The sequence below is a fragment of the Micropterus salmoides genome, unplaced genomic scaffold (assembly GCF_014851395.1).
Source record: "Micropterus salmoides isolate LMB-PRFRI ecotype aquatic unplaced genomic scaffold, ASM1485139v1 Ms_hic_scaffold_1, whole genome shotgun sequence".
Taxonomy (NCBI): Eukaryota; Metazoa; Chordata; class Actinopteri; order Centrarchiformes; family Centrarchidae; genus Micropterus; species Micropterus salmoides.
The window spans coordinates 24,848,897-24,860,265 of NW_024040040.1; the positions used below are offsets into that span (position 1 = coordinate 24,848,897).

Consider the following 11,369-nt stretch of genomic DNA (forward strand, 5'->3'; position numbering starts at 1 on the left):
TCAATATTGCACCAGACCAGCAGTAGTTAGTTTGACCCAGCAAGATGGGTCAGTCATATTTAACCCAACAGATTGAGTTAAATATTCCACCCAAATGCTGGGTCAAATTAATTACAATTATGGGTTGATTTAACTACATATTAGTTATATAATGTACCCAAATGCTGGGTCAAATTAATTACAATTATGGGTTGATTTAACTACATATGTGTAAAATTAACCCATATGCCAGATTAAGTCTAACACATTCAGTACAATTTAGAAAATAAATTGCAATTGACTACCCATTTAAAACTCTTAAACTTCAAACCTGAAGAACTCCAGAATTTTGATTAAACTGGTTGAACACTCGACAGGCCAACACTCAGCAGCTCTATTTTGAACAAATTAAAATTCCTAAAAGCTGCTATTAAGCTACTTGCAAGCAAGTATTCTAGTTTTAAAAACGTAACCATTTTTGACTCCCCTCCTGGAATTTCATAGATCACATTTTGCATGAATTTCCACACATGCTCACATTGTTTTGGGTATTCAACGTCAAAGACAAAAAATGCCTTAAAACAGACATCAATGGCCTGAAGCAGTGTTTCTTGCTCCACGGCCTGTCCAGATATTATTACGAATGCCTGAGATGCACTACCGTCATTCCCCAGCGTCAGGACGTGGGGGTATGGCTTGGACGCCTTGGCCTCATGGAGGTACTCGACCATGTTTATTCCAGGCTAAAAAAGGAAAATACGAGAGTGAGATATACAAGAGTGCGAGTAAGGACCAAATGTCTACCGACTACTACAGTAAAAAAATTTTTAACTGTAATAGTCTACATTTCATTGCATAACGAAATATTCCAAACCTTTATTGATCAAGTGTTAGAGCATATAGCTCAAATTACAGAAAATAACTAAAGGATTCAGACTTCAAATGACTTAAAAAGTCATAAATTGATTGATGATCTATTATTAAAATAAACATTCTCAGAAAATGCGTGCGGCTCAACTTTTGTGTAAACTTTCTGATAAATGTGTTCATTTTGGAAATCAATACTTAGTCGGTGCCTGTTTTAGAACATCAGTCCGGTGCTGTACAGAGGTAATCAGTGGCACTGGTGTTCTAGAAGCCCAGGATGCTTTGATACTAACCAACTTAGTTCAGCAAGTTCTAAGCTTGTAGAACCGCTATTTTCCAAATACTGTCTGGCTATATTTGATGCCTGTACCCAAAAGTATAATAAAACCTGAATATGCATGTGTGCGTGCAGTCTTGATATTGATAAATGAATAAAGTTTTCTCTTCAGAAACTTGTGCTTCGAGGACTCACAGCCTTATGATCGACGAAGGCCAAGCTGCATTCAAAATTGGTGTGGCGTACCACTTTCGCACCGCGGCCACGGCCAACTTTGTATGTTGTGGGGGGGAGTAATCCTGGCAGCTGCCTCAGGGCAAGTTCCCCAACGCCATCTGTAGGAAGACATAGGTGTCAATACGATGTGAAATAGCATACCTTTGATTTCATAATACCAGCAATTTCGTCGCATAAATATCCAGCATTTTCCATAGCATTCCCTGCGCATTTACAAGATCTGCTGACAATATATTACCTGGTGTTAAACCATCCAGGGGCAATGTTAGATTCCCCTCCTGTCTTGCCAGGTACAGGACCTTCTCTGCATAAATGGTCAGCCAAGTTTCAAAAAGCTTGGATGCAGCTTCCCCATGTAGGACAAGAAAGTCCTGTGCAATCTATAAAATGGAAGACACATTTTTTTATTCCAATTCAGTGTGGCACACTTATAAAACATTATAAACAATGTATCCTCAAATGAAAGATCATTTTTCCCTATACCTACCATGCCTTTGGTCATTAGGCGAGGGAACTCTTCAAGGATTTGATCAATAGTCCAACTGTTTTCTCTGATCCACTTTGCCCTGTAGACTGCCGTGTTTTCCATATAGGTCTCTACCTGGCTGATGGGCTGAGAATTGTTTCTCAACCATTCTTTAAACTGTGACGCACGTTCGTCTGATATGGTACATTCTGTAAAGAACAACAAAGTTGTCAGTCACTGAAATATGGATGTTTTGCTTCATCAAATATATATTTTAATAATTACCTGGTATGAGAGGCCTTGCAAGAGCAGCATCATCTGGCGTTTGTGGTGATGTCGTCTGTGCCATGATCTCAGCCGCTTCCTGATGTTCCGCAGCCTTTCCTCTAGGAATCCAGTGGCTGGCCGGTGGCTCCGTCCTGGGGTGTACCATATTTCCTGCCAAGAAATCAAAATCTTTAATGAATAGAGATGAGGCACGTTTGACTGACAGCATGGGCTACGGTTAGAACAGGTTTTGTCTGTACGTCTGTCTGTCCTCAGAGAAGTAGATCAATTATTGTTCCTGCTGCTTAGTGCATAACAGCACAGATATGTTTCAAGGAGGAGTGAGCTGTATTTTGTCTGTTAACTGACGGATTTAGCTTTTACGCTCAATGTATGCTGCTCCACGCTCCGTTGCCAAAAACAGTGCGTTGAGGTTGTGACTTCCAGACAAATTTAAAGCCTCAAATTCCCAATTACTTATTTACAAGGACCTGCGGGACAATAATTTTCACATGTACGAACCCTAGTGTCTATTATTTGGTGATGATTCGCCAGAAACAGGAGATCTAAATTGGAAATCTAGCAAAAACAGAAGGGGGCCTGTTGTAGAGCCCTCGGCTGACTCTAGTTAACTAAGTAAAGTTGAAATTGAGAATCGAATTGGATTGCAACCTTGAAAAAAAACAAAAAAACAACCCAAATAAATATCTCAATGACATTTTTCAAAAAACACTCACGCTGCCACTGCTTGATGAGTCTTTCAAACAGGCAAATGACTGAACCAAACCCAAAGCCAGTGCCTTTTTGGTTTCTGATGTAGGACTGTAAAACAGAAAAAGCTTTTTTAATTTAAGTAAAATGAAAGTACATGTTGTACTTGTTACTTATGTTGAAATATATTAAATACGTCAACATTCCCATTTTGAAATTGAATTAACAGGAACCCTATTCTAAATATAAAAAAATAAATTACTTCTCTCCAAACTTCTCAACGAGGTACGACACCAAGATACGGACGAGGAGACGTCTCTGACTAGCTGTGATGACATTATCTTCATCAAGGCTCTCAACAATTTCCTTGCCATCATGTAAGCCTGTAAGAATCTGCCGGACATCCTGAGAAAATTTACACAAGAGACAACATTGCAGATCTCTTACTTTATGAAGTGAAAGGTGATACGAATTCAAATCGATATCACCATTATTTCAAACCTTTGCCTTGATTTCAAATAATGAACAGTTAGCTCACATCGCATCACAATGTGTTTCACTCTTTTCAAGCACTACTATTGTACAGCAAAATATAACTGTTTAAGGTGCTAATAAAATGAATTTAGCTGATTATAAGAAAATTACTAGTTTTTATCCAGGTGGATTTGCTAATTTAAGAAGAAAAAAAAAGCATCTTGATCAATCAACATACACAAGTACATTCAATTTTGTTTCAAAATTTTAGCTTTGATTAATTGCCCAGCCTACTGTTGATTAAACAAAGTGACACCCAAGTCTTAAAGTGGAACTTACAAACTGTGGAATGATGTGTATTGTCTGTATCTGCTGATTTAGTGGTACCACAGCAGCTGCTTGATCCTCCATGGGGTGTGGAGGCGTGGCAGTTCGTGTGACATCAGAGATTGTAGGTGGGATAGCAGGGACAACAGCAGGTTCAACCTAAAAAAAAATCCAGGTCAATTTAATAAACAGTGGCAACCACCTAGAATAGCTTGCTAAGCATCAGTAATGTAAACTCCTGAATGGATAGGAAACAAGGTGACAGGTGGGGGAGGGTCAAGAGTCAAGATATAAAACTGTGCTTTTTTTACCACATCAAAAAACTGCATGCAGTATGCATGGTGTGACGTGTACTGGCTGGCATTCTCACAGAACGTATACTGTAGTGAACTGGTTGGTAAATGAGGTTAACCTCTTGCCCCTCTTGGTGTTGTGGTTAGGAAGCATGCATTGGGACCAGGGTTCGAGACCAGTGGGGTGCACTCCCCGCTATTTGTTACAATATATTTGGAAAAAGAGTGCACATGGTTTCAGACACAAAACTGCTCAAATTTATCACCCAATTGCAGTGTTTTTAGTTGTAAAAGGTGACGTTTCCTTTCTTGGACCATGCAGGTGTCTTTAAAAAGGTGACTTCTAAAACATAAATGTGGCAGTGACTAAGAATGTATATGGAGCAGAAAGACATTAAGTGATTAAACCAAAAAATACTTACAGTACAACTTATAACACCCCAGTAGTCATTTCAAGAACATCCCAGTAGTTTGGTAACATCATCCCATCCCAGAAGTAGTTCCAGTAGTTCTTCCCATCCCAGAAGTAGTTCCAGTAGTTCTTCCCATCCCATTAGTCCATTACTGATCATCCTCAGGCAATGGACACTTTACATAGCATGTATGGCTAAAAACTAAACTAATATGGCAGACAATGTCAAGCTATGCATTTTAAACATCTATAAACTAGTCAAAATACTATTTACAAGTGTCATACACACACACCTGGTGGCAGTCCGCTGATTATCTAAAAAAGTCTATAGCGCAGGGAAATGTATAAACTATCATCATCCTCTCTGTGCGACTTGACAGCATGGATGGGATGGTAATCAAGCAGCTCTCTCACATCTACAGCTGCCAAAACTTGAGTTGGAATCACACTGTACGCAAATAAATGCCTATCAAACCACTGTGTTTCCCACTTCTTTACAACAAGTGTTATTCTTGGTGTATGTGATATTTGCTCCAGTAGTAAAACTGATAGTATAACACCAAACTGAGGCTCTCCATATCGATCATAGGACAGGAATACGGTCATGCCTGCTCTATATTCAGTTCCCTTAAACTTTACCCAGGCTGGGACATACAATTCACTAAAAAGGGGAATACCTTCTAGACCACTTTGGATCTCTTTAAATCCCTCAATGTTGGCCAGAAATGTAGTGTACCCTGGACCAACTTCTGTATTGTGGCACAACACAGTTCCACACAGGAAACTGTAGCACTGCATCATCTGATGGCGAAATGCCATGGTTTTACAAATGTTTTTAAAGTTACCAGTTACATGGCTAACCTGTTTGAAAAATGCATGTCGAGCTTCAGATCTCATCGCCCAGAACTGCCTCAAAGGTCCGAGTTTTTGAATGACTCCTGGGTAATGTAGCATGAAGTGGTGTTTTGGCTGTAAATGTAGGTGAGGATAGAGCTCCAAAAAGAGAGAGTGATGCTTTTCAATGATTTTGCTTAGGTATAGTGTTGCTGCTACAGTAAGCGAAGGAGAAAAGATGAACTCCATGCACATGAGTAGGAGGAGTAGAAGTTCCCAATGCTTGTTATCCAAAGGGATAAGGTCACCTATCATTGTCGGCAATAACCTAAGCAGGCACCACATTTGAGATGCTGACTGCCGCATGGGGGCTTCAGGGTTTCTGAGATTGCTCATGACAGTAGGTTTGTTACCCTTATCACAAAATCCATAGTCAAAGCTTGTTATTCTGTAATTGAGCTTTTCTAGTGTGAGATACTTTTGCTCAATTAGTGAATTCAACACAAGTTTGACTTCATAGGGCCCCACCCCTTCCAGTACATCATGCATGATGTCAACTGCCACATTGTCTGATACATGATAAAAAGACTAGTTGTTCAAGACACTGTCTCTTTTCAAGCCTGTCTGGGAGGAGTCAGCTCTACGCAAATCTGCCTCATAACTATTGCGATCACGCAACAAAGTAGGATCTTCCAGCGTCAGAGACCTCACACCCCTTTTATCACACATGGTTTCCACTGAAGCTTTCAATGTAGCCAAGAACGCCATGCAAGCCTAAATGGTCTCCAACAACCTGGACCACCGTGAACTTGACAACACCTTGATAGTTGGGGGTATTAACAAAGATGCCAACACTCTCTAAACATTTGATCTCTTCCACGATAGGGCGCAGGATTGCATTAAGGCCATAGGTCACTACATCATCCGATTAGCTTGTGAATCCCAGTCTTAGAACCAAGCGGATTTACTACCTCACAATCATCTTGGTAAATCACAAGTGGGATTGAAACCTCATTCTGGAACAATGGATGTGTTTTACAAAATTTCCCGTCAAAAACATCCTGAATTGCATCACCATCTCTGCGCTGCCATTCCAGCATGGCCTGTAAAATCCCAGGAATTTCAAGAATCTTGGTCAAAAGGCTCTTTAACGGAATACGGTGATATGAATCAGGAACTGCAACTTTCGGACAATGCCAGTGGCAGAGGCCATTGGCTGAATATATGAAACCCCAGACAGAAGCTCCTCAATTGGCTGAATGAAGTTTCCAGATTTAACAAAATACTGCATCTGTTTATAATCTGTCTCCAAACCTTTGAAAGGCTCAGCTGCTTCTGTGAACTCCACCTCAAGCTCTCTACCTCTGGGCTTTGATCAAGACCAAACTGACGAAATAAAGACATAGTCTTTGATTGCAGTCTGCTGACAATATTGCTAATTAAACTGGAAGTATGCTGAACCACAAAGTTTATGTTTGAGTATGTCATAGAAGATTTGGATTTAAGGTGGGCTAAAAAGAGGGCCACCCGATTGGTAATACCCTCTGGTTCTAATTCATCCCAATCCTCCTCATCTCCCTGTGCTGGCTCCATTTCCGCATTCAGCATTTCAACATTCTGTACATCAACAGGTGGGGCTGGACCTTCAAAGGGGTCATCAAGAGTATTTCCTACTTTATGCTCCTTTTCCAAGTGTCTTTTAAAAGACCACATGTAAGAAAATGTCCTACCACAACCACTCTCACTACACTGGAAATGTGTTGATGCTGAGTTTACATGGTGTATAAAAAGACTCTTGATACCCCCTGAAATTAGCCTTTTGCACTTAAAGCAAGTATAACCCATCTTCCCAAAGAAACTATTAACTACTCAGAAATAATAACAGTGTGTGGAAAACTGAATAATTGAGCCTCTCATGTCATTGAGCTTACAAGTTCTCTAAATTTTTTTAGGAACTTCAGCCGAGGGCCAGCTCTTGGGATCAGCTGGTTGATGGTAGGCTCGTCTAAAAGAATAAAACTCTCCTCATCAATCCCCTCCTCTGAAAGATATAGAAAATACAGACAACTTTGTTTTTACAACAAAACTCATCTTTGAGTACAAAACAAAAATGCATGGGTAATTAAATGGAAAATATAGTAATAAACATGCATATTCCATCATTTGTTATTAGGGGTGTAACTGTACACTTATTTGTAATGAAACATTTAGTACAAGGCTTTTGGTTCTGTGTAGGGGTGGGGGAAAAAATTGATTCTTACATGCATCGCGATGAGGACGATTCTGAATCGATTCACAAACGTCAAAAATCGATTTTGAGCTCCAGCTAGCATATTGGAGATCTGAGATATTCTGGTTTTGAACTGCCCGTGGGAGGAATGTACATGTAAAAATCTGTACATTCTTGATTAAAAGTCATGTGAAATCTCTTTTATCTTTCGTCTCCTCAATTCGGGTGTGTTTCCAAAACGTCTCTGGTGAATCTCGCGGACTCGACTCGCAAGCATCGGTATGCACAGATTTGATTGGCTGAGCAGCGTCACGTGAGACGATTGAAGCACATGCGATTGGTCTGTGAGTTTCCTGGTCCTCTAAACCAGTACAGTAAATGCTAGAAAAGCTGCGCGGGTTAAAATAGAAACGCTCCGTCACGAGGTAGTAAGTCTCAATAATAAATGTGCTGTAGGTCGGCGGTCCGGAGAGGACTGGGTCCGGATCCGGACCGCGGTCCGCCTATTAGTGACCTCTGATATATAATATAAAATTTCTCTGCTATTTCTTTGATGTATCGAAAACATACCGCACCGTGACACAAGTGTACCGTATTGAACCGAACCGTGAATTTTGTGAACCGTTACACCCCTATTTTTTATTACAAAACAGTATGAAGCACTGAAAGCCTACAAAAGACATGTGCCACATTCATTTATTGAAGTCACTTTGACATTTTATTGAAGCTATATCGAAAACAAGAGGAAATAAGAATTCATGTCTGAAAAGGTAGCAAAGACTTGATATGCTGTGGATGGAAAAAAAAAACTATCCTAATATTTCTTAATTCTTACCTTTAAATCTTTCGACAAGGTCAGTCAGTTGCCAGTCTGTCAAAATGTTTATGACAAATGTGTCCATTGATCTGAAACAAACAAAAAAAGAGCTTAAGCAAAAATACAATTTCTATTGCATTACCTATTCATATGTCACCATGCAAACGCAACAATAATCCAATTAGAAGATACAAGCTAGGCCTTTTTTATTTAGCATCCCAAAATCCTTCTCTCTTTACAATTCATGACAAATTGTATACATGTAAATTGTCTATGTTCTTACTGCACAATAATATTTGTGGCTGCTCACAGTATAAAGTTAGCTTTCAGAGGACATACATATATATTTGTTAATGTCACAGGCCCCGCGCAGAAAAATAGACAGATCGACTGACAGTTCTGCAAAATAAGTGCATCCGATCTTTATATGTAATAGATCACTTAATAAACCAAACACAAATTTGAAGTAAACTCATAATGAAGACTATAACCTTAACTGGAATCAATTTGAATCGAATTAACGTAAACGCATTTCACAATCAACTCGTGTTACAGCGTTAATTACCCGAATTATCTGCGGTATGAACATATACAATTGCATTACAGATCTCGTGTGCATATTATCAAGTTACCTGCAAAATAACAGGAAAAAACAGTAAAAATCCGTGTCACGTCGTAGCAAACGCTCAGCAAATGTAATGGCGCGCAGGTGCACACACAAGTTCCTAATTTAGAGTCTTCTTCTTCTTTTAAAGTTTTTTGGCGGTTGGCACACAACACATATGGTGCATTACTGCCACCAACTGGTATGAAGTGTGGAACTGAATGACTATTTCTTTATTACAAACGGGAAAAAAAATGTTAAATCCTCTCAAACATATTTCTTATTCTAAAATAATGAAAACCAATTCCGTAACAATTATCTTTAGAATTTTTCCAGAAGTTTGTTTTGCGATTGACTCCTTTACACAAAATGTGCACATACTTTGGCGTGTCACATCAACTCTTCACTCAAGTGGCCCTTGTCGTTTGCCAGGATGCCATTTTAGAATTTGTTCTTATCTATTGTGGGTCACCACATAACTTAAATAAATGCATTTAATCAGACATATCAGATTATCTCACTGTTTATCTCAGTGCTTCCATGATAACGGCTAAATGGCTAACGTTAACTACGTAGTAAAGCCAAACCAACCAACTAGCCTCGACAATATAATGATACTGCTTTAATAGGTAACGCAACACATACAATGTTAATAAGAAATGTAGTGTACACATACCTTTTATTATTTATTTTCCTCGCTGGACGACCAGTCAGGTTCTCTGCTGTGACGAGTGCTCGGTGTGTGGACTCTGCTGATGATGTTCGAAGCACAAATAACCCACTTGCTGGGTCAAACGATATATGTTGGGTTGATGGATTTTGACTCAACGCATGAGTTAAACAAAATTACCCAATTTCCATTTAAATAACCTATAATGGGTCAAACATTTCCTAACCCAGCGGTTGGGTAGATTAAATAACCCAGCATTATTTAGAGTGTATGTTTAGAAACAGATAAAGAGTATTCTGCAGAAGCAAGTGCTTTTCAGTGTGAGCAGCAACACTTCAACGATGGAAGCCATGCAAGATGTACCAAGTTCCAGGGATGTGTTTAAAGTGGAAAGTAAAGCAGCGATAGGGCTCAACTTGAAACCAATATAAATTTGACAAAATCATTTTGGACTGGAATCTCATGTGTACCTGTTGTGTTTACATGTGTTACAGTTTTGTTCAATGAAATTAGTCACTGCATCTGCATTCTAAATAGTTCATACACACATCTGTGGCCCACTTAACACTTACCTGTGTCCTGATAGATGGAGATTCCCAGCTGTCTGAGTGGAGCCTGTATTCTACAGTACCATGTTCCATGAGTGGAAAGAGAAGGAGACCAGTAAATGACACACTGTTTGTGTTTGTTAACATTTTTTGCAGCAAAATCTATTGAAATATTTAAGGTGGGTGTAATAATTGGTATTGTTATGGTGGGTATTATTCCTTTTTATAATTTGTTTTTAAGTGCTATTTTAAGTAATAATGAAAGTTGTCACCAAAAAGTGGAAATACTCAAGATGAGTACAAATATGTACAGTGCTTGAACAAAGACTGTATAATGTGTTACTTACTACTAACACCACTGATTAACATATAAGGCAGCATTTGTTTATAATGTATATTCATGATAGCATTACCTGATTACTCAGAGATCTGGTTTGTCCTGAGAGGGGCCTGGCCTTTCGTTGTCCTCTTTTGGATCTTCACCTTCCAAGTCTTTGTATTTTTTGTGGATGTGTGTTGTATTAGGAGGAGTTCTCAATCTTCTGAGTAAATAAACGTATTACTGGCAGTAAGTATACTTAAAGCAATGTTTGGATAATTTATTGCTAATGAGTGTTCTTTACCTTTGCTCTGAGAGGTATTTAACAAAACCATATTTTAAAAAATCCGTAAAAAGGCTAGCTATCTTACTCAGAGTAGCCCTGCTTAAATGGTTGCACAAATGGTTGGCTGAGAAGATCCAGTTAGGTGAAGCCCAGTTTTAATAATGTGGATCAATGCACATGCATAGCTAACTCAGTCCTCATGAAGTCTGTTAATAGTGTGCGCCAATATGCTGGGTCATAAGGTGGTGCGTTTCATTAGGGTCTGAGCTGCTTGTATCTGATGCTGACTGTACATCTGTAGCTGTGTTTATAATGGCTGAGGCTGCCTGTATTTCACTTGGGTTTATGGGACCTGCTTAAGACATCTGGAGTGGTTCTGTGGTTTTACTGGCTGGGGATGGATTTGGATTAACTGTGCTTGAATTGGATGATGATCCAGCATTTACTGCAAAATTCAGCATTTCCCCTGTAAACTATAAATAACAATACTCGATATGATTATTACACTGCTCAAAAAAATAAAGGGAACACTAAAATAACACATCCTAGATCTGAATGAATGAAATAATCTCATTAAATACTCCTTTCTTTACATAGTTGAATGTGCTGACAACAAAATCACACAAAAATTATTAATGGAAATCAAATATATCAACCCATGGAGGTCTGGATTTGGAGTCACACTCAAAATCAAAGTGGATAACCACACTACAGGTCGATCCAAATTTGATGTAATGTCCTTAAAACAAGT

The 11,369-nt window shown here is 39.0% G+C and overlaps 1 protein-coding gene across 1 annotated transcript; it reads right to left on the minus strand.

Annotated features, from left to right (window-relative positions):
• Positions 1–306: 306 nt before the first annotated feature.
• Positions 307–8,420, minus strand: LOC119918520. The gene is made up of 10 exons (XM_038739335.1): positions 8,210–8,420; positions 7,067–7,185; positions 3,666–3,764; positions 3,067–3,296; positions 2,821–2,915; positions 2,112–2,374; positions 1,848–1,973; positions 1,599–1,740; positions 1,319–1,458; positions 307–722 (listed from the first exon to the last, which is right to left on the minus strand). Exons 1-10 carry the CDS (start codon positions 8,274–8,276, stop codon positions 333–335), a joined length of 1,671 nt encoding a protein of 556 aa, XP_038595263.1. The 5' UTR covers positions 8,277–8,420; the 3' UTR covers positions 307–332.
• Positions 8,421–11,369: the final 2,949 nt, after the last annotated feature.

What these genes read in the sequence shown, in the direction of transcription:
- LOC119918520 (XM_038739335.1), bottom strand. Translation starts at nt 8,276, where the DNA reads ATGGACACATTTGTCATAAACATTTTGACAGACTGGCAACTGACTGAC. An exon ending in TGCAAGGCCTCTCATACCAG is followed by an intron (nt 1,974 to 2,111) that starts GTAATTATTAAA and finishes AACAATTCTCAG; the next exon opens with CCCATCAGCCAGGTAGAGAC. An exon ending in GCCTAATGACCAAAGGCATG is followed by an intron (nt 1,741 to 1,847) that starts GTAGGTATAGGG and finishes TCCATTTTATAG; the next exon opens with ATTGCACAGGACTTTCTTGT.